The sequence below is a fragment of the Halichoeres trimaculatus genome, unplaced genomic scaffold (assembly GCF_033239565.1).
Source record: "Halichoeres trimaculatus isolate MK-OKI-2021-1 unplaced genomic scaffold, fHalTri1.1 fHalTri1_scaffold_11, whole genome shotgun sequence".
NCBI classification, from domain to species: Eukaryota; Metazoa; Chordata; class Actinopteri; order Labriformes; family Labridae; genus Halichoeres; species Halichoeres trimaculatus.
Window position 1 is genome coordinate 1,040,472 of NW_027437189.1, and position 23,806 is coordinate 1,064,277.

The 23,806-nt window shown below is 40.2% G+C and overlaps 2 protein-coding genes across 2 annotated transcripts in view; both read left to right on the forward strand.

Annotated features, from left to right (window-relative positions):
* The first annotated feature begins 420 nt into the window (after positions 1-420).
* rps21 (ribosomal protein S21) lies at positions 421-5,568 on the forward strand. The gene is made up of 6 exons (XM_074681805.1): positions 421-489; positions 945-1,027; positions 1,970-2,033; positions 3,279-3,350; positions 5,354-5,409; positions 5,514-5,568. Exons 2-6 carry the CDS (start codon positions 978-980, stop codon positions 5,521-5,523), a joined length of 252 nt encoding a protein of 83 aa, XP_074537906.1. The 5' UTR covers positions 421-489; positions 945-977; the 3' UTR covers positions 5,524-5,568.
* A 12,075-nt stretch (positions 5,569-17,643) lies between these two features.
* Positions 17,644-23,806, forward strand: part of lama5 (laminin, alpha 5) — a 111,517-nt gene continuing 105,354 nt past the window's right edge. Inside the window, exon 1 of the mRNA XM_074681495.1 lies at positions 17,644-18,113. Coding sequence (XP_074537596.1) covers positions 17,856-18,113 — 258 coding nt within the window. The 5' untranslated portion in view covers positions 17,644-17,855. The remainder of the gene's footprint in view (positions 18,114-23,806) is intronic.

Genomic DNA, 23,806 nt, shown 5'->3' on the forward strand with positions numbered 1-23,806 from the left:
CTGCAATGACACATTACTAGAATCTACAATGGAAAAAGCCATTTGATGGATGCAAAAACACCTGCAAAACAAGCAGGAAACAGCATCAAGTAATTGTTAAAACCATGTCAGGCATGCGTGGGGAAATAATAGAAAAGACTGATATGATAAAGCATGCGCAGCAAAAAAAAAAAAAGCGGAATAGTTCATATTCGTAAAAGTTTAATAAAGGTTTTAGCACGAAACAGAATAAAATTGTCATTGAACAAACATACAGAAAGTATACACGCAGTTTTATCAACAAAAAAAACAAATAAAATGCAGCATTTACGATTTATATGTAGAAACATAAAAAAAATAGAAAAATAAATTTGTTTTCCTACAGGATAACTGTCATTTCTGATGTAATTCTACTAACATCCAGCAGGTGGCGAGCACACATTCAGAGACAGATATTTCTTCATCCGGGTCATTTCCTCCCTCTTTCCTGTCGGCCATTTGTCGTATACGGTAGGTTTCTGTCGAGCTCTCGAGTAAAAATGACAAAAATTCGATTATTTTACCCCCTAAAGTCAACTTATTATTAAATTTTATAAACATAACGACTCGCTATAACTGCAGAGTATCGTTTGATGGGATTTGTGCGGTTTATTCAGAGTAAAGATGAGAGTTTGTCCGGTGTGTGGGCTCAGCCACATGCGCTCTCAGTGCTAACTGATGTGCTAACAGGCTAACTGTACCCCGGGACTGGGGTTAAAGCCGTTTTTGGACTGGGATGTAAAAATAATCATAACCTAACTCCACAAATTGATATTTAAAGCTGTTATCGGAAGTTAAGCCACAAGAAATGAGGTCGAAACTTTTTAATCTATATATTTGGTATAGCTGCTACTGTTAGCACAGATCGGTAGCTATCAGAGTCTGTATAAAATCCGTGTTTGATTTTCTTTTTTCCTGTCATATAGCGCAGTAGGCGACCTCCTGTACAACCTGTAAACATGCAGAACGACGCTGGTGAATTCGTGGACCTGTACGTCCCACGTAAATGGTAAGTGATGGTTGATTAACATTAATTAATAACCCTTTTAGCACCATCATAATAGCTATTTTTATTAAAGCGCCTGTTCTTTTTTGTCAATAATTTTGTCAAAAAATGCCCTATGTGTAAATGATTTACACCCTTTTCCCAGGAGACGTAGAAGTTTCAAACTCTGTCCAGTGTTTACCATTCTTCTGTAATAAAATACCTAAAACTGTGTGTTATAAAAGGAAAAGGACGATAACAGAATTGAATTTTCTTCAACTTTTTTATATTAATTCTTGAAAAGTGCATATTGAACATTTCTGAGATTGCAAATATTTAATTCAAACTAGATTTCATGATTAAAATTGCACGAAGTAGCGAGGAGTTACGGTAATTTGAAATACACATGCGCAGCAGTGTCACCCCGTGGTTTTAGGTAATGAGAAACAGCCGTGTGAAAGTAACGTGAATTTACTGACACTAAGAAATACTGTTTTTATAGTAGATGGATTACAGCCTGACTGTGGGAACAGGTGTTATTATATTAGTTAATATTGAAACTAACTGCTTGGGATGTATAATTCACTCTGCTCATCATACACTCACCATAACACTTTATCACTTCTACATCACATGTAAATACTTCCTGTTTAATTCACACTGACTTTTTAATGCTGTATAGGATTCACATCTTTAAGTGTTTTTTTCGATTTGTTTCTGATAAATTTGGACTATTCTATTGTAGTGTCTACATTATATTGTGTCCTATTTATTAAATTGTAGTCTAGCCTGTTTTTATTCTCTATTATACACTTGGTCTTATCGTATGTGACTTGATGCTGCAACAAACTGAATTTTCCTCCTCGGCCTAATTAAAGTCACATCTTCTTGAGATAACAGTGATCAGTATTAAACCAGCAGATGTATTGTTTTAAAGCTCATCAACCTTTGTTTTGTGTATTTCAGCTCTGCTAGCAACAGAATCATTGGAGCTAAGGATCATGCCTCCATCCAGATCAACATCGCTGAGGTAAAATCAAGGCTTTTTCATTTACACGGCATAAAAAAGTTTTAATGCCTCATTTCCAGTGAAAAAAATCTCATCACATTCAACATGAGCCGTGTCCAGACAAGTCTCAAAATGTCTCAATCGAACAACAGAAACCACATCTGCATTTCTTACAATGGATAAAAAAGAAGAATCTGCCAGTGGTGGAAAAAAGCACCTGGCAGATTCTTGAAATACAAATTAAGTCTTAATTCAACAAAATTGACCTGTGTTTTTTTCGTGCAACCAGTTGTAGCTTATTTTTAGACATCTTTCAGGACTTGTTGGTAAATGTGGCTCACGTTTAGTCTGATACAATGATTTTCAGAGAAATAGGTTTTTAAAAATTGTTCAGTTTTTGTTCAGTTCAGATTCAAAAATGTCAAAGTGTTGGAGTCTGTTTGGAATCCAGCTGATGTTAAATATTAAGTTGTTATTTCAAAGCTACAGTAAATCACCACTTCCCTTTACACACATATTTTGGAGTTACCATACATACTTTTTTATTTGTTGCTTGCAGTTTGTTGGGTTTTTGGACTTGAATTTTTTGTTTTATTTATATATTTACCTTTTTCTACAAACCAGACCTCAGTGATGCTAACTCTACATGTTGTAAACAGTTTCCTTTAGTTGTAGTTAAAACCGAGCTCTGCATAGACGTCTGTTTTTACCTTAAAGCTCAGGATGAGATGAAGTTTTTCCCTGGATCACACAGTTAGAAACACATCACACCTGTCTGAGCTCTGCTGTCTGTCGTAAACTTTGCATAGAGACGTAAATAAAGCTACAAACAAACACAACACCTGGTTTTAATTTGCATGGACTTACCCATGAGCTGAGCTCAAACTACTGCTGGACTTGTTTTGAAGGAAAAACTGACTCTGACTTTCCAGAACAGAAAGGTGAACATTAGTTTATTGACATGGTCCATTACAGCTCTGGGATAAACGTGTCACATGTAGGAAAGTGTGTTTGATCTTCTCCTGTCACAGTGGAAACTTTCAGAGCGGTGGATCTGGGAGATTTTACACATGAAGAGTTTCTGAACCGTCCTGTTTCACATCAGTGCTCTTAGAATGTATTCAACGCTGAATAAAAGGGATGCTTTTTCATGACAGTGTTGGTCTGTTTATCTGATATCTCAAACTGTAAAACGTCTAACGTTGTGTGTGTGTGTGTGGAGTTCTTGTCCTCTTCTCACACGGCGCTGCTCTCTGTTCTCCACAGGTCGATAAGGTGACCGGTCGCTTCAACGGTCAGTTCAAGACCTACGCTATCTGTGGAGCCATCCGCAGAATGGTGAGTGCTCTGTGGTCCTAAAGCTGACGCTCTGTGGTTTAAGAGACTTTCTCAGGAGGGGAGGTCTCCTGAATTCATCTTGTTGATGTCAAAGTGTCGATGATAGATGCTAGCAGAAGTTCAGCTTTTCCTTTAGCATCCAGAGAGAGGGTCTATCAGAGATTATAGCAGCTACACGCAGAAACCCAGGGCAAGCCGTTCGAACGTGTGAAAGCTCAGTTAGACTAGGCGAAATGTGAATTTGAGACATTTGTAGTTCAGTTTTGACTGTGCCTGGAATATGTCTTTATTGAAATCAACCAAAAGCGTCTTCCAATGCGTCACACATCTGAAATTCCAATTCAGGATATCTGTGGTTCGATTTCACTGAGTCAGAATTAAAATGAGAAGATCTCTAACACCACGCCTTATTTAGATATCCAGAAATATGTTGTTCCCCCCCCCCCTGAGCTTCCCTCACAGTTTCTTTATTGATCTGCCAAAGGGAAAAACCAGTGCCTCAGCAGAAAACTCATCTTTTTCACAGAGCACCATAAAATACATCGTCTCCATCTGGTGGCGTTAACGTGTAACAACATGGTGACCCCAAAGCAGCACTGAGACACACAACTTCTGCTCTTTCTACTGAAGATAAAGTCATATTATATTTATATAAAATGCCATGATGAAGACTTCCTATCACCAAACATTAAACATGAACTCAGAAAGCCGACAACGTGGTTTTGATGGCGGTCGGATTCCCATGGATGTGATGATTCAGACCAAATCACAGACAACTGCATCGTTCTTTCCCCTCGTTATAATCCAAATTCTGTAATCACATTTTGACTGAGCACAATTAGATTTACAGATACCGCTCATTTTAAACACTGGATCTGTTCTAGATACCTACATCTGAATTATGACCATCCCTATTGGACCAGTTTGAGATTATTTACAATTCCTTTTTGGCTTAATTTCTTTTTTTTGGAAATTAACAATTTAATTTGGTCCAGTTGAAATTTAACTGAAGAGATCTGAAAATCCACAGTTCACCGTGCAGAAATCCCTGATTCACATTTTGGATACACAAAACAAGGTTTCAGATCTCTTTAATGAGAAACTTCATACACGTTTCACCTCGTTAGATTTAGCTGCTAAACGTTGAAACAGAAGTCTTAGCCGTCATCCTACTCCTTGTTATCTACTCCCAGATTTCTTTAGTTTTACTTTATTCCAGACCCTAAGGTCCATATAAATACAACAAACAGTTGATAAAAAAAAGGAAAAATATAGTTCATATGTTGACAGTGATTTAAAACACAGACATTTATACTAGTGCTGCACGATTTGGGGAAAAGGTGCGATTTGCGATTAGGTGGACAATATTGCGATTGCGATTGTGCTTGCGATTTAATAAAAAATGTTGTGTCATGATGAGTCTACAGACTTGCTTGGTTATCATGGAGAAGAATCTGAATTGCATGTGCTGACATTGCGATTGCGATAAACGTGCAGCCCTAATTTGTACCAATGTTTCCAGCTGCAGGATGTGAACCTTGTGTTGCTCATTGTGAGCTGAGTACGAGACATTATTATTCCACTGTCTGAATCAACAGGACCACCCATGAATTTGTGCGTATAGCTTCTAAGAACATTATAAAATGTGGGCACATTGTTATAAACAAACGTGACTTGCACTCGACCATCGAGGTGATTTAGGAAATATTCTCAAAGCATCATTATAAGCTCCCTGTAGCTTTTTCATTTTAGCTTTACTGTAGTTAAATGAGCAGTGTACAGTGGAGTACAGTAAGCTCTAAAAAGCTCGATTTTAACAGTTTGTTCATAAACATTCTGGGTAAACAGGTTGTCGTTGAAGAGACTTGAAACTTGACTGAAAAACAGTGTATAACCTTTACAGGTGTTTGTGTGTAGCTGCTGCCCCCTGCTGGCCTCTGCTGTGATGACTCTGTGATCTCTAAATGCTGGTCCTGAGCTGATGTGTGTTTTTGCTCTTGCAGGGAGAGTCTGACGACTCCATCCTGAGGCTGGCCAAGAACGACACCGTCGTTGCAAAGTAGGAACTTTTTATTTTCTCCCCACAGTTCATTATTTTTCCTCATGTTTGAAAAAGTTAAACTCATTTTTCTCTCCTCTTCCTCTCTTTTTTGTGTCTTACAGGAATTTCTAAGAGCTGGAGAAGTTAAAAATTTGTAAAATAAAAATGGAAAAAAAAGTTTTCCTCCTCCTGTCGTCAGTTCTTTTCTCTCTTTGATTTTACATCTTCAGGATTGTCTTTATTTGATTTTAGCAACATATCAGGGTGGCTTGTTCTGACAGTAACATCTCATTACTTGAGCTGAAGAATAGAAAATAATCCAGAATTTTGAGCAAAAAAAGGAGAAAAATATGAATCTGTTATATCTTTAAAGCAGTTTTTGCTGGAGGACATTTTGGTCCTCTAACGTCTTCTACGGGTGGTAAATTAAAGGAACCCATGAGGTCTGAGAAAGCATTAAACTCGCTAAAAAACCTGTAGATTTACAGTTCACTGTTAAAGATCTGGTTCATCCCTGTGCTCGTCCAGCAGAGAGCAGCTTTACTTCACACCTGATGCATGAGTCGAGGTGTGTGTCTTACCTGTGGCTCTCTGAACCACCTGGTCTCTAAAAAGGAGCAGGCTGAGGTCAGAGAGGGAATAACAGGGCACAGGGAGGTTACAGTGGTCATTTAGTCCAAACACAGGAGGAGGAGGAGGAGGAGGAGGTGCTGAGCTGGAGTGTGGGAGCGGTTTCAGGGCGTCTTTAACTCAAACAGCCTCAGTCACAGCTGTCATCAGCTGCTGCTTTACAGCTTCAGTTCCCACACATTCATCTTCCTCCTCATGTGAGCAGGCAGGTAGAGGTGTGTCATCATCATCTTCATCCCTTCAGCCTCTTCCTCAGGCTGCTGCTTTTTCTCACAGGGTCCGACTGGACTGAGATCAGCAGAGTGTGAGAGTCTGGGTGGTCTCTGAGGCTGCTGTGTGTGCAAGAAAGTAACATTTAGGCACACAGACACATTAAAGGAGATAAAACATCATGAATCAACGGTGTTCAACCTGTGGCTCTGGGCCCTCTGACTCCTCTGCAGTGTCTCCTTGTAGCTTTAAAAATATTCATGAAATAAAGAATAGTTATTTTTCTCCCAGAGGGTATTGATGATTAAAGACACTGACACTAAATAAAATCCTGTGTTAACATTTAGTTGAACTAAATCTTCATCCCATCTGTCAATAAAGCCTGCCACCGCTCTACTTCACCTCCTACAACATCAACAGCCCACCAACTTTCCATGCACCTGTGGCTAACCTCAAGTTTTACAGCCCTGGGAAGATAACTACATCTACAAAAAGACTCATCTGGAAGAAAATACTGATTTTAATTCTGTGTGGACGGATTCATTTCACTGACAACATTCATAAATTTCAAGTCTTACCTCAAATATTTTGAAATGTCAAAAAAATTAAGTGTATTTTTATGTAAATATTTTTTCTGTCTTTTTTCCCATTTTTTTCAAATTTCAAAATAAATTTCAATCTTTCAATATTTTTTAAATTTGCAAATTGTCTACTATTTATTATTCTACCCAATCTTCTGAATTTAATATATTTTTCTGAACTTAGCAAATAACGAAAACCAATGAGTTGAACGATATAATCAATATATGTTATCAAATCTAAGTATTTTTTCTTAATTTTTTCGATATTTTTGAAAATATATTAAAATACATTTTAATTTTTAAATACATTTAATCTTTTTATAAAATGATATTTTTTTAATTTCAAAATTGTTTAGAAGTTTTCCGAATTTTTTTTTTTTTTCTAATTTTTAAAAATGCATTATATACACATATTTGCAAATTTTGAAACTTTTTTTTTTTTTTGCAAATTTTTGAAAATTATGAAATCTTTGCTTTTTTCTTTTTGTTTGTTTTTGTTTTTGTTTAGAGCCATGAGCCAAGTGTGTGGTCTCCATGGTGACAGATCATTTCATTAATTTTAATGGACCGAAAAAATTGTAAAATTCTAAATATTTCAAAAGCTACAAGAGTTAGAAATGAAAAGTGTAGGAACAATTCCCCTAAACACGCTGAACATTTTAAATTTCACACAGTGAAAATCTGTAGAAGGAGTCACCAGACAAAAAAAAATGTAAAGGGTTCTTTAAAAAATTTACTGTGTTCCTGTTTGAGCAATTTGAATAAGTAATATTATAGATACACAGAGGTGAACCTCAAAACGACGACTCAACAGATTTCGGTTTCACTCTGACAGGCTAACGGGTGAACAGGTAACTCCTCCCACCTCCTCTTCAGCCTCCTCCTCAGTGAAATGACAGACCGCAGTGAGTGAGCTCTGCTTTCCAGCCTTGTAATTGCACCATCACTTCCTATTTATGGACAGATTATTACCCGTTAGCACCCTGGGACCTGCCTGGCTTGGGAAAAAACTGTTCAGACTCCTTCTCTCACATGACTTCCTCCATCCAGAGTCTGAAAAAACGCATTATGTGACACAAGACTGGATTAAAGACATGAGACGTGACAGGAAAGGTGAAAAAAAGAATGCAGGACGAGGAATATCTGAGGTTAAAAGAAAGTTTTTTGTGGGTCAAAATGGTCTAAATATGAAAAACTAACCTGATCAAGTCCAGCCTCTGATCCTGCCGTAAAAACACCCTGACATATTTTTCTCATATCGCCCCCTAGTGGGGAACATGTTCCTGGTCAGAGGCAGAGTTTGCTCATGTTTACAGAAATAATTAAAAGTTACAGCACTCATGGGTTACTTTAATGGTTGGTAAGCCATAAATATGGTGATTGTTTAATGGCCAATCAGAGTGAAGGGGGTTTGTGGAGCGGGGAGTCTTAAAGAGACAGCAGCTAAAACAAAAACTTTCAGACTCAGGCTGAAATTAGAGTTTATAAACAGCAGAGAGAGAATAATAGAGATTTTTATGAACTTTAGATCATGTGAAGAAACTACGGGGGCACCGAAAAGACAAAATAAAGACTAAAAGAACGCAGAATACCCCTCTTTAAGATATCTCCATTTGACACCAGATTATTGGAAACTTTTCAGTTCCTCAAAACTCAGCGTTAATAATTAAAGCTCCTCAAACTTCATCATCATCATCGTCCAAACCCCCGCTCTTCATCCTGATTTCATCCCTAACATGCGTGGTGTTTTCACCGCCCGGGGCACGGAGGCTTCAGCGTGTCCCAGCTCGCCAAACAATGATCTTAACATGAAGAGATGGAGCCCCCTCAGACTCCCCCCGTCTCCCCCCTCACCTGGCCCCCTGCATACCTCTGACACACACACAAAGAGCACTGTGTCAGTAATGAGACCAGAACAGAGGCCCAGTGTGATCCTGGACGTCCGTCTCTGAAGACTGGGTCTCATTCAGGCTGGTTTATGGTTTAAAAACCGTATTTTCTCTGACGGCAGGTGTTTGACTTCACGGGACAGGAAGTAGATTTATTTACAGACTCTATCATAACCTGATTTTTACTGATATCACCATCACTGCTCCAGCTTTAGACTTTCAGTAAGTTTCTCTGAGGCTGAAAAAGTTTGTTTTGGTGAGTAAGAGCCTCAAAAGCTGCAGGTAAGAGCTTCAGCTCAAACTGCAGTTCCTCCAACGTCCACTAGGTGTCAGTGAAACAAAGACTACATCTTATTTCTCACAGATGAAGAAACAGGTGTCTGTTCCTCGTTTGAAAACTCTGGTGGGTAAAGTTTGAGCTCCCAGGCCTCCTCCTCTCCTCCTCTCCTCTCCTCCTCTCCTCCTCTCCTCCTCTCCTCATCCCCTCCCCTCTATCTCTCCATCTTTCTTTTGTCCGTCTCCAGGAGCAGCCCGGCTCGTCTCTTTGTGTCGTTTGTCCTCTTTTAGACGCCAGCGGACTTCAAAGTAGGGGAGGTCTGTGAAAGGAGAGGAGGTGAAGGAGACAGAGGAGGAGGAGGGGGAGGGTGCATGAGAGGATGAGTGAGTTAAAGAGAGGAAAGAGGGGAGCAGCTGCAAAAAACGGGACCATTTTTCTGCAGCTTTAGACTTTTTATTTACAGGACTTTGGGTCATTTTTCCTCAAGTAGCTGAACTGAGCCGAGCAGATTTCAGACTGGACTCAGCCGTGTTGTGTTTAAAACCTGCGTCACAGCTGGGAAATGTGAGTTTCAGCGTGAATACAGTCAGAAACTCTCAGAGTGATAAAAAATGAGAACTGTAAAATGGTATTTCTTGACTTTACTTGAAAAAACTTGGGAAAATGATCGCCTCAAAATTTCCAATTAAAGTCGATCATTAATTTGAAATCATTGAAGCTGAGAGCTGTATTGAGACAACCCGTGTTATGGCAGTAACCTTGGGTTTAGTTAACACAAAATCATTTGTGAGGTTGACTGTAGTGTTTTATAACAGGTTGCTGCTTGATTCAGACTCTCTCTGCGCTATAAACCACAGATCAGCTGTTTATGATCCATGGCAACGACCAGCTGTCCTGTCTGTCTGAACCATAACCCATCAACACATCTCATTCATTAGTATAAAGACTGAATGTACTGAAGTAAACATTGAGTACATGAGCTCATGCCCTGTGGAGCATGGAGAGCCCGTCCGTGCTGCAGAGCACAGACAGCCTGTGTTCATCTCTCAATGTACAGTAGGGCCTCATATCCTCTGTGTTACCTCCTCACTCATGGTTAATAAACTCCATCACAACAAAAAAAGTCTTTGCTGTAAAACAGTGGTAACGTACTGGCAGCAGGTTATTTGACCATTTTTTCTTCAGTGTTATTTTTACAGTGTTATTTAAACATAACAGGATTTTACTGCTGAAATTTACAATAACTTGTGACAGTGTACTGAAGAAATGTTTGCTATCAAGTTTCAAATACGGATTTTTTTTAAACTTATTTATTTATTTATTTAAAGTTAACTATGGATAGATATAAAAGTTCATTCACTCAAACGAAATTCACTGATAATAGTAAATAACCGAAATAAAAAAAAAATAAAAAAAAAACAAAACAAAAAGATATACTCTAAAAATGCCCACAATGCACCTGGGTGACACTTGCAGAAACGTGGTTTACTCCCACTTCCACCCAAACCCCTTCATTGCAAGTTGACGTGCATTTCTGATTGGTGGGGATTTTTAAGTTGAAACATGTTTTGTAGTTGAGTTGAAGCAACTTATAATCATGTGTTATCACAACAACTTCAGTAATCCTCGTCAGACTGACTTAAAATAACACGTTGAAACAGTAAATGTGTTTTACAGTGTTCATCATGACGGCAGGTCAGAGGAGGAGGGATAATCCTGAGACATCAGAACCTCAGGCTCTGCTTCTTTCTCTTAACGCTGCTAAAGCAGGACTCCTGAGAGGAACAAAAGAGAGGAGGAGGAGGAGGAGGCCCACCAGGAGTGTGTGTGTGTGTGTGTGTGTGTGTGTGTGTGTGTGTGTGTGTGGGTGAAGGAGACAAAGAGGAGGACGTGTAGGTACCTGCCTCACTCCCCCACTCCGTCAACCCCAAACATCCCCTCCCCGGCCCACAGCACTTCAAACACATCCGCCCTCAGTGTGTGTGTGTGTGTGTGTGTGTGTGTGTGTGTGTGTGTGTGTGTGTGTGTGTGTGTGTGTGTGTGTGTGTGTGTGTGTGTGTGTGTGTGTGTGTGTGTGTGTGTGTGTGTGTGTGTGTGTTCAGGCTGATAAGGGCATTAACAGATGGATTAAGATAGAAGTGTCTGGTTTTCTCTGGAGGGACGGTTCGGACCATCAGGAACCACAGACGCTCCAAACCAACGCCTGAAAAACTCCTCACAGTCAAAAACACAACCTGATACACACACACAGGTTTTATAATGTGAAAACATTAAAGGGACAGTCCACTCCTTTCTCTGAGGTGTGTCTGTTTGAGGTTTGGTGAAAACTCTTTGAATAACTGAGGCGTCCCAGGAGTACCAGAGCGTATGCTAAGCTAACACCCAGTGCAGTTTGACTTTAACACTTATGGATCATTCCACTAAATTGGTGCTGTAAGCTCGTTGTTGTTGACAATCAAGTAAATTTCTCCTTTTTAGCTCTAAATTTGATCATAACAATCATATTCAATTCAGTCCAGTAAAGAGTTGGTGATTTGCAAAGTGCACATCTCCGTTTTGCAGCCGGCTGAAGTGAGAAAAGCTAAACCTCAGATTTAGACTTTGTGAGACTATATTTGAAGTTTATCAACCTGACGGTCATAAAGTTTATCACTTCAATCAACCTCATGATGAAATTTCAATTTTATTTTTTTTTATTTCAAATTTTTAATTTCATTTTTTATTTTAATATTCTTATTTCAATTTTTTATTTTAATTTTTATTTCAATTTTTCATTTCAAATTTTTTATTCAATTTTTTTATTTCAAGTTTTTTTATTTATTTTTTTATTACAATTTTTTAAATTAGAAGAAAATCAAAATTTAATTCTAGTGATTTTTTAAACTTTTTTTAATCTTTTAATGCTTTAAAAAATTCCCCCATTTTTATTTTCTTATTTTTTTATTTTTCTCTAAAATATTTTTTTTAATTAAAAAAAAATAAATTAAATTTTTTTAAAAAGATATAATTTTTGAAAAATATATTTTTGATTTTTCATAATTTGTTAAAAATAAAATCTAAGACATCACATGAACAATTTTTTGAATTAAAAAAACTTCAAGTAATTATTCCCTGGATTTTTGCCACATTGATATTATCCTCTTTATTGTCTTTATTGTGAAGATAAAGTATATTTTATGGTTCCTGAATGACTTTTGACTTTGAGGAAAAATGGCTTCTTTGATAGTGAAGGTTGCAGACCCCTGGTTTAACTCAACAAAGAAGCAACACTTAACTTTCTTAGCTTGATTCCATAAGGACGAGACAAAAAATGCCTTTTCAAAAGCCAAAATTAAAACTTCTGACCGAATGAAAATAAACTTTTTTTTTTGTTGCAAAGTAAGTTACAAGCAGCCGAGACTGCAGGTTTAAGACATCGCCTCCTGCTGGCCCGCAGAGGGACTGCAGGTTAAAGACATCGCCTCCTGCTGGCCCGCAGAGAGACTGCAGATTAAAGACATCGCCTCCTGCTGGCCCGCAGAGGGACTGCAGGTTAAAGACATCGCCTCCTGCTGGCCCGCAGAGAGACTGCGGGTTAAAGAGGTTTCCAGTCCTGGAGACTCTGGCCCTCTTTGATTCAGCCTTTGGTGGAAACCAGCAGGAGGTGAGAGGCTCCAGTTAAAGGAGCAGTTGTGGCCTGTCCCTCACTCCTCTCTCCATCGCCATGGTAACCAGGAAGTAGATTAGTTATAGAGTCCATGAAGAAAAGGAGGCGAGGAGGAGAGGATTAGTGAGGTGAAACGACATGCCCTCTCTGTCTCTTTCTTTGACGGATGCAAACTTTCTCCTCTTTCCCAGGTTTCCTCTTCTGTCTCTTCGTTCTAACAGCCTCTGTGTCCCCGTCTGGCTCAGTCTCACCTCGTTCTGAGAGGATGATAACGAAACTGTCATTATTCACAGAAAGATCTCTGTGCTGAGCTGGATCTGGGAGCATTTGGACATGAATGTCTCAGAGATATCAAGGAAATATCTGAGGGAAATCCATGAGAAGGGACGAGGTTTTAGGAAGTGGCGTTCACAGACTTTTTGAAGGGGAAGGGGCCAAAAGAAATAAAAACTTTAAAAACTTAATGTTTACCATGTTTCAACCAGCCTAGAGGGTGCTGCAGCACACATTAGGTTCCCAGAGGGCTCTTCAGATTGAATGGCTGGGTTGTATTTCTTTTATCAGGGTTGTAGAGCCGTACTTTTATGGTTATTGTATCTGATCATTTTTTTCCTGTGTGTTGAGTGATGTTTGGTGACATAAAAGGTGCTGATCATAAAAAAATTATAATCATTATTATTAATTTGTTTTGGATACCCAAAGGGCACTTAAGCAGTCTTTTTGGATCCCAAGGAGCATTTAAGAGTTTTTTGGCTTCTAGAGGGCATTAAATCACTCTTTCCAGATCCCTAGGAGCATTTTGGCCCTCAAGGGCCCTCAAGGGCCCTTAAGGGCGCATTTGGGTTCAAACGCTGGCACTTCAGCACTCTTTTTGGATCCCAAGGAGCACTTTAGTGCATTATGGCCACTAATAATGCACCAAAAATTTCTCTTTGGATCCTGAGAGGGCACTTTAGCGTGCATTTGGCTGCCAAAATGGCTCTTTGGCACTCATTTTGGATCCCAAGGAAAACTTTGGCACAAAGTTGGTTTCTTGGAGAGCGCTTCGGTTTGTTTTGCCTCCCAGAGGTACCTGAAGCATAAACACTGTTCAATTCAAGATTTCCCTCCATGGAGGATTAATTTCTCTGGAAAGTGACCGTTCCTGGAAGAATATAGAAAGGTGAATTAATCTGAGAATGAAAAAATGCATCGTTAATCTTCATCAATCTGCTCTCTGACAGAATCTGACTCTTTTTAAACTTCCAGCTGAAGAATCTGTGTGTGTGTGTGTGTGTGTGTGTGTGTGTGTGTGTGTGTGACCTGTGAGCCTGCAAACAGCCTGAGGAATGTTCTAGTGTGTCAGTGAATGAAGCTCTGCTGCATTAACACACTCCCTCAAGACTCCTTTAAACTACAGGAGGTCACTGACCCCTGCCTTAGTGTGTGTGTGTGTGTGTGTGTGTGTGTGTGTGTGTGTGTGTGTGTGTGTGTGTGTGTGTGTGTGTGTGTGTGTGTGTGTGTGTGTGTCACAGGTCAGGGTTCAGCATGTGTTTTACAGACGATGGAGGAAGTGGACGTGTGAGTTTCTGGACTCTGGACAGTGTGGACACAAACCTGTCGCTGGTCTGACTCTGCAGGAAGCACCCACCCTTTCAAAATAAAAGCGTGTAAATATAACTTTAATGCAGCTATCCTTTCAAAATAAAAGCGTGTAAATATAACTTTAATGCAGCTATCCTTTCAAAATAAAAGCCTGTTAATAGCACTTTGTTGCAGCCATCCTTTCAAAATAAAAGCCTGTTAATATCACTTTGATGCAGTCATCCTTTCAAAATAAAAGCCTGTTGAAAGCACTTTGATGCAGTTATCCTTTCAAAATAAAAGCCTGTTAATAGCATTTTGATGCAGTCATCCTTTCAAAATAAAACCCTGTTGAAAGCACTTTGATGCAGCCATCCTTTCAAAGTAAAAGCCTGTTAATATCACTTTGATGCAGTCATCCTTTCAAAATAAAAGCCTGTTGAAAGCACTTTGATGCAGTTATCCTTTCAAAATAAAAGCCTGTTTATAGCATTTTGATGCAGTCATCCTTTCAAAATAAAAGCCTGTTTATATAACATTGATGCAGCCATCCTTTCAAAATAAAAGCCTGTTTATATAACATTGATGCAGCCATCCTTTCAAAATAAAAGCCTGTAAATATCACTATGATGTGGCCATCCTTTCAAAATAAAAGCCTGTAAATATCACTTTGATGCAGCCATCCTTTCAAAATAAAAGCCTGTTAATATCACTTTGATGCAGTCATCCTTTCAAAATAAAAGCCTGTTGAAAGCACTTTGATGCAGTTATCCTTTCAAAATAAAAGCCTGTTAATAGCATTTTGATGCAGTCATCCTTTCAAAATAAAACCCTGTTGAAAGCACTTTGATGCAGCCATCCTTTCAAAGTAAAAGCCTGTTAATATCACTTTGATGCAGTCATCCTTTCAAAATAAAAGCCTGTTGAAAGCACTTTGATGCAGTTATCCTTTCAAAATAAAAGCCTGTTTATAGCATTTTGATGCAGTCATCCTTTCAAAATAAAAGCCTGTTGAAAGCACTTTGATGCAGCCATCCTTTCAAAATAAAAGCCTGTTTATATAACATTGATGCAGCCATCCTTTCAAAATAAAAGCCTGTTTATATAACATTGATGCAGCCATCCTTTCAAAATAAAAGCCTGTAAATATCACTATGATGTGGCCATCCTTTCAAAATAAAAGCCTGTAAATATCACTTTGATGCAGCCATCCTTTCAAAATAAAAGCCTGTAAATAGCACTGTGACTCACCTGAACAGCTGTTACCTGAGTGTGCAGCGGCCAGAAAGGCTTTCATCTGCTCAAGTGGTTCCTGTAGCTATGATTAGAAGGCGCTGCAGACTTTGAGAAAACACACACACACACACACACACACACACACACACACACACACACACACACACACACACACACTGAAGCATCCTATAGACTGTGCAGTCAGAGAGGATCACTCCCGAATTTGTTTCTCAGCAGCTTTTCCTCTCTGACATTAATCTCTCAGTGTGTGTGTGTTCAGAGGAAATAGTGAGTGAGTGTTTGTCTCACACACACTTGCACTGAGCTGCTGGCTGACCTGTAGGAGCAGGAGGAGGACAAAAGTGTGTTTGGACGGTCTGACAGCTCCCAGGGAGAGAGACGAGGTTACAGAGAGAGGAGGATGGATTAAAGCAGAGAAGAAGAGTGACAGTCCTCCTACTGTCCCCAACACACACACACACACACACACACACACACACACACACACACACACACACACACACACACACACACACACACACACACACACACACACACACACTGTTAAATACACAGAAGAAGAATCTCCTGAACAAATGTCCCCATTAGCTGTGATGCTAACAGTCTGTTAGCATCACAGCTAATGCTAACAGTCTGTTAGCATTAGCTGCTTAAAGTTCAATTTTATTTTCTCTTTAAATAATTTAAAACAAACTCAGAGTTTATCAAACCACAGGAAACTGGTTTTTTAAAAAAAACTTTGATGATAGATTTGATTTTCTGTGAGCGAAAAAAATGGGTGTGTGTGTGAGTGTGTGTGTGGTCGTCTGTGTGTGTTTGTTTAGAGCACCTGTCTGTGTGTTTCTATTTGCTCTGTGTTAGAGGGTCTGCATCCCTGTGTGTGTGTGTGTGTGTGTGTGTGTGTGTGTGTGTGTGTGTGTGTGTGTGTGTGTGTGTGTGTGTGTGTGTGTGTGTTCAATTTCCCATTTGTTGTTTAGACACTTGGTGAGAGCAATCAGTGGATGTCAAAACAATGAGACGGTTACAGGAAGATAAGAGGAAAAGAAGAAAGATGGAGGGATTAAAAAGAGAGAAATGAGAAAAAGGGGAGGTTAAAAAAGGAAAAGGTGAAAGAGAAGGAAAAAGAGATAAAGAAATGAAAGAAGGGAAAGAGAAGATAGAAAGAAAGGGGACTAAGTTCAAAGGAAAGGAAGGAAAGGAAGGAAGAAAGAGAACAATGAAAACTAAAAAGGAGAGACAGAAAAAGAAAGAAGAAGCAAGTAAAAGAAAGAAAGAAAGAAAGAAAGAAAGAAAGAAAGAAAAGTCGAGGAAAAGGAAAGAAGGAAGGAAGCAAGGAACATAGAAAGGAACCAAGGAAAAAAAGAGCGAGGGAGGGAAGGAACCAGGAGAGGAGTGAAGGAAGGAAGGGAGGAGAAATCAAAGGGGAAAGAAAAAAAATGAAAGACTTAAAAAAAGAAGGAAGGAAAGGAGGAAGGACGGAAGGGAGGAAGGAAGAGGAGAAGAAAAAAAGAAATGAAGAAAGTAAGGAAGGAAGGGAGGGAGGGAGGGAGGAAGGAACCAGGAGAGGAGTGAAGGAAGGAAGATAGGAAGGATGGAAGAGAAAGAAAGAAATGAAGAGAGGAAGGAAATTAAAGAAAGAAAGAAAGAAAGAAAGAAAGAAAGAAAGAAAGACTTAAAAAAAAGAGAAATGATGAAAGGACAAGGAAAGATGAAAAGATGAAAACAGGAAAGGAAAAAAGCTTAGAGGAAGAAAAACGATGGATGAGAGGGATGAAGAAAGAGGAAAAGAGGAGTTTGAGGATTAGAAGGTAAAAGAAAAAGGAGTGAAACTGTGATTCTGTGTTTCTCTGGATCCTCTCATGAGGTTTTCTCAGCAGCTCACTGCACACAGAGACACAGACACACCTGAGGAGGAAGAGAGCGCTGACAGGAAGGGTTACACAGTTAAAATGGTGAAGAAGTTCAGAATGAGACCGGAACCAGAACCGGAACCAGAACCAGAACCGAGCTCACGGTCTGTCTCTAAAGTCTTTCCTGTGTTTGGACCGTGAAGTTTCCTTCAGGACGATTCAGCGTCTGCGCCACCAGGAGCTGCGCCCTCCTCCTCTCACCGGGGCCGGGCCAAGAGGGAGGAGGGAGGAGGGGTGAGAGCGAGGGGAGGAGGAGGAGGAGGGTGAGGAGGAGGGGAGAGATCCAGATTGAGTTGGTGCCTGTTTGAGCGGCGCACAGAGGATCGTCGACGCTCCGCTCGGAGACACTCTGACCTCCTCTTCCTCTCCTCTCCCTGCACTTTGTTTCACTCCGAGCCTCCCATGCTCCTCCTGCCCCGGAGTTAACGGCTCCTCTGCGCTCTCCGCGACTCCTCCTCAGTCCTCCTCCTCCTCTCCGGACCGAGCGAACAGGTGGAGGTGATGGCGAGCGGAGCGGCTCTGCGGCTGCTCTCCGCGCTGCTGGTCGCGACCTGCTGCGGCTCCGTGTCCGCGCAGGAGCTGCCCACGAACGGCGTGAACGGATACAGCTTACACCCACCCTACTTCAACCTGGCGGAGGGCACCAAGATCACCGCCACGGCGACCTGCGGGGAGGACGAGGGCGGCCGCAGCCTGCAGGACCTGTACTGCAAGCTGGTCGGAGGCCCGGTGTCCGGGGACCCGAGCCAGACCATCCAGGTGAGTCCGGATCGAGTCGAGTCAGACTCTGTGTGTTGGGAGCAGAGTTTAACGAGGCGGAGAGGCTGTGATCGTCAGGTTTTGATGCAGCTTTTCCCACATTAGAGGCGAAATTGAAGCTGTGTCAGTGTTTACATGAGGAGGTTTCATTCACTTCAATGCACGTTTCATTTTAACTGCGAGTGTTTTGTGGTTCCTGCTCCTTTAATGTGCGCTGTAACCATCTTACAGTTGGTTTAAAGTGACTGAAACAGCGTTTATTCATAATTTTAGACACTTTTAGCCAAGTTTAACACCTTTTCTTACATCTCCAGCTGTGACCTGATGAAATAATCCGCTTTAAGATCTGCATCTCGTCTCTCTGGGCATGCAGTGACATTTAACCCCTGGGGTAGGGCAGGGGGTCTCAGCCTGTCCTCATAGTTAACCATGTTCCAACATGTCCCCAGTTCATGCATGACTGTACAGGAGGTGCTTACAGTGCACACACTGACATCATGTTTACCCTGCATCAATTTAAAGTTTTTAAAAATACTTTTTTAAAAGTGTTTTATTGCATTTCTGCACATTTCATGCTCACTCTGTGCTCTTATATCAGTCAACAGTGACAGATCATGTGAGCAAAGGCAGCACAGTCACTGTGACATGAAATCCAAAACAAAACACAAACCGCTCTCTCTGAGTTTATCATTTGTTTTTAATAAATAAACTGAAGTGTAAAATTAAACAGTTTAACCCAACGTCACCCGTCTGTTTCTGAAAGGGAAAATGAAGCAGATCGGCTATAGCGGCCATATTGGTAGTGGCAAGGGCTTCATCTACAGCCATAGGGCGCCAGCCGTCACGTGACCCTCAGCTGTGCCTCTGATTGGGCGAGCTCACGATCTTAATATCCTCTGAACGGACGAGTTAGAAAAAATTCACCCCCGTACAGTGGGAGCTGGTAGTAAAATTATCGACTCAGACAGGAGACGTTTTTTGAACCAGGCTGTAAATAGGTTAATTTCTGCTTTGAAAACAGATTTTTTTGACTTGGTGTGTTTGTGACTTCCTGTACTTCCAGAGCCAGCCTCTAGTGGACGCTGGAGAAACAGCAGATTTTAGCACTTCAGCATCGTCTCATATTCTCAGACTGGAGGTTACCACTTGGTCCTGGCGAACATTTGCTGTCGTGTCAAACCATGGCAGTGTAGCGCCTACTAGGGCTGAACGATTTTAAGCAAACATTGAATTGCGATTTTTCTGGCAGATATTGCAATTCACGATTTTTTAATCATCAATAGTGATGATAAATAATCTGTTTTCATCAACTTTTACTCCTAAACAGTGGCTTTGTGTTGTTGACCTGCTTACCAGCACTTTTAACATATAGATTGTCTGCAAATTTGTAAAACAGAATGTGTATAATACTTGACACAACAGATCCTGAGTCAGTCAGGAGCGCTGCAAAAAATTGCTGCTTTGGCGATCTCAAAATTGCATTGTCTAAAATTGCGATTTCGATCTGAAAACGATAAATTGTTCAGCCCTAGCGCCTACTACTGGTGAGGAGGACTAACTCCACCTGAGATTTTTTTGCCTTGAGTATCAGCCCGATATCGATACCTGTACTCACCTATCTCTAGGTTTAAACAATATTTCTCATAGAAAAAGTCCAAAAGTTACCATGAGTTTGATTTTATCAGTGAAGTACACTGTAAAAAATGGATTTTAAATAAGGATAGAGAGAAACATTGATGTCTATGGCAAACTGATGGGCTAAAGTGACAAAACTCGTATAATCAAGTTTACATATGAAATATTTTGAGATTATACGTTTCATAAAGTCTCTGGGTAACATACAGCACAGTGGCTCTTTGGCGCCATCTATCACAGTGGAGGTGCTGTAAGCATTTTTCACTTATAACTCCAATAAACTTTTTTTTTTTAAATCAAAACATCAACATTGAGAGTTGAAATATCAATATTGAACCTGGGGACTGAGAATCACGATATGTTGCCGAATCGCTATTTTTCACACCTTTGCTAATAACAAAATCAGGACTTCCTCCTCCTTCAGTTGTTGTACTGAGTAGGTCTCACTGATTCTGTGTGTCCACTGTGTTTGTGACTTCCTGTACTTTTGGAGCCAGCCTCAAGCGAACACTGAGAAACAGCAGATTTTAGCACTTCAGCACTGTCTCATGTTCCCAGACTAGAGTTTGTGGCTTGGTCCTGGCGCACATTGACACAGCTGTGGTGTCAAACCACAGCAGTGTAGCACCTACTACTGGCGAGGAGGACTTACTCCACCTGAGATTTTTTTGCCTTGAGTATCAGCCCGATATTGATACCTGTACTCACCTATCTCTAGGTTTAAACAATATTTCTCATAGAAAAAAATCCCAAAAGTTACCATGAGTTTGATTTTATCAGTGAAGTACACTGTAAAAAATGGATTTTAAACCAGCTGACCCAAGGATAGAGAGAAACATTGATGTCTATGGCAAACTGACGGGCTAAAGTGACAAAACTCGTATTATCAAGTTTACATATGAAATATTTTGAGACTATACGTTTCATAAAGTCTCTGGGTAACTTACAGCACAGTAGCTCTTTGGCGCCATCTATTGCAGTGGAGGTGCTGTAAGCATTTTTCACTTATAACTCCAATAAACTTTTTATTATTATTTTTTTTTAAATCAAAAAAATCAACATTGAGAGTCAGGACTTCCTCCTCCTTCAGCTGTTGTACTGATTAAGTCTCACTGATCCTGAAGAACAAGCAGAAATAAAAATACACACCAGGTTAAGATTAACAGTCAGTGTTTCCCATTTTATCACCTTTTTTCAGCAGGTCAGTTGATTTTGTCATGTTTTTAGGCAAAATATGATCCAACACGTAGGGATTATTGTCATATACTGAAAGATTTCCTGATGTAAGTGTGCCTTGCATGATGAACTGTGATTTGAAGCGTGTTTGGAGGCTCAGTCTGTGTCTGTGGTGCTCAGTTAGCAGACTGACAGTGACTGGTTTTAGTTTAGCATGTCTTAACAGAAGCATGAAACACCAGGTTGGCAGTCTGTGTAAAAGGAACCCGTACCTCTTTCCTGTGATTTGCAGCATTAGCCGTCACTTTCTGGCACAAACCTCCAGGTTTTGCTCCTATGCCTGCTCACCTCGCTGCGTTCAGAGCAGAGAGCCGAACAGAGCGGGTCAGCAGCGTGCACCAGTCTCCTGACCGCTCTGCCAGGTCATTATTTCATGCACTGCTTCCTTTGTGGGACTTGGCCGCGTTTAACTCGCCGCTCTTATATAAGAAGAGGCAGCGTTTCACACAGAGCGCGCTCTGCTGCTGCTGTTTCTAAAGTGATGATGAGTTTGTAAAGGCCTCAGCAGCCGCTCCGTTATGTGTTTGACCGTAAGCCCTCAGGTGTCAGCAGTTAGAGCACAAAGGATTGTTGCAGTTTCATGGGTTAACCATTAAAGGGACCCTCCAGGCGGCTCATTACCTCCTCTCCCACCTCCTCTCCCACCTCCTTTCCCACCTGTTCCCACATTCCTGGCACAGCCTGACCCGTGTCCTGCAGTCAGAGTTTATCCACCCTGTAACCGCAAGATTACCAAGACCTGAGGCCTGCTCCTCCAGTCTGTGACGCTCATTTTTAGTTTGGAGAAAGGAGCTGAAGATTCTTCTTTCCAGGATCACACGTGTCAATGAATCGATGATAAGGCATGGAGATAGAGATGCAAAAGTGGAGAGATAGAGACAGGAGACTGATCAGAGGAGGGGAGAGAAAACAGCAGGATGTCTGAAGTGCTAATTGATTGTGAGGAAGAAGAATGAAGTCAACAAATCACAGAAACATGCTCCCTGAGGCGGGTCAGGGCTTTGAGATAAGATCTGGTTCAGCCCTCATTCAATGAGTTACTTCAGCTGGAAACTTTGCTCTGTTTTAACAAGTTTTGGGGATTTCCATGACTCAGATCAGGGGTCTGCAAACTTTGCTTTCACAGGAGCCGTTTCTCCTCATCTCACCTGGATTAAGTCATTCAGGAGCCACAGATCCTACGACAGTGAAGTGGATAAAAATATTAAGTTAAAATGTAGTGAATAATAAGAATAACTTAAAGTTTTTTAAATTTATAAATTTTTACATGTAATGTCTTAGTTTTTTTTTATTTGTATAAGTAAAAAAATGTTTGAAATTTAAAACAAATAAAATATTTTAAAAAGTAAAAAAAAAAAGCAAAATATTTTGAATTCTATTTTTTAATCTGGAAAAATTTATTTAGGTTTGCAAAAAATGCAAAACATTTTGAAATTTCATACATTTGCAAAATTTTCTGAAATTTTAAATAAAAAAATTGCAAATCATTTTGGAAATTTTTAAAGTAAAAAAATAGAAAAAATGGCAAGAAAAATTGAAAAAAGAAAAAAGAAAAAAATGCAAATTAAAAAAAAAAATGTCAAAAATTTGGAAAAATGTCAACAAAAATGGAAATTTAAAAAATTGCATAAAAATCAGAATAAACTGACTAAAGATGTTGTGGTTTTACAGACAGATATCACAGCTGTTGCTTTGAAATGCAAAACAAATTCAAAAAGACTCCGTTTATGACTCATTTTTTATTCAAAACAAACATCAAGGTGATACAGAACAAAATAAAAAAAGTAAAAAAGTGGAAAATGTGTGTAGGAACGAAAAAATAAAAGGTAGCTAGTCTTAGAAAAATAAAGACAAGGCATAAGATTTGGTCGTGTTGAGAAATGCTCCTTTAAAAACAGAGTTCAAGTTAATTTTATTGAAGAAAAAAAATTTTTTACTTTAACAAAAGAGTTCATCTTTGAGTAAGGGTCCCTTCAGATAGTCAGAATAACAATACACTTTAGCCACTTATACATCGCAATAAGATGTTGCTAACCTGGTTAGCAATGAAGCTAACGGCTCGGCCTGTAGTCTCTTGTTAGATGGACCAAAGGCCCATTAATGCTCAGTGTTAACTATGGATCCAGAAACCACTGAGCCTGTTTTCCTGCTGCTGTCAGAGGCCGTCCAACAGAGCAGAGGCTCATATGTACAGATACATGGGTCTTACATATATGTAGATATAAACATACATGTAAAAATGCTTTAACTACAGATCCTGCTGAGTCATGACCCTCATTTGAGCTTCACGCTGTTATAACTCTCCCTGCATGCAGACGGGGACTAAGCCACATTTGGCCCACTTCAGCTCGTCCACACGGAGGATTAGGCCGAATATTCTCCCATCAGCCCCTCTCTGACCTGCCTTGTCGTGCCGGTTCAGTTGAAGTGGCGACGTTGGTCCATAATTAGCCGAGGAAATCTCCAAAATGAACCCCAGAAATCTGCTCATTAGCTCCGGCGACGCTGCTTCATGTGTCCAGGCTAAGAGGTTTAGACCACTCTGCTGGGCCTTTGTGGCTCGGCCCACTTGTTGAGTTTCTGCACCCCCCAGGAACAACACACACACACACACACACAGGCAGGAGTGGGGTGCAGTGTGGTGAAGTTAATCCTGTTTTGATTTGGGGAAAGACGTGAGAGTGTTTTATTAATTAGAAACAGCAGGAGAGCGAGGACGAGGACGGGCGAGTGTGTGAGAAACGCAGGAAAGCAAATCTCTCTTTCTCACCTGGGATTAAACTCCAGAAACATCTGTGACGGAGACACAGAGGAGGAAGGTG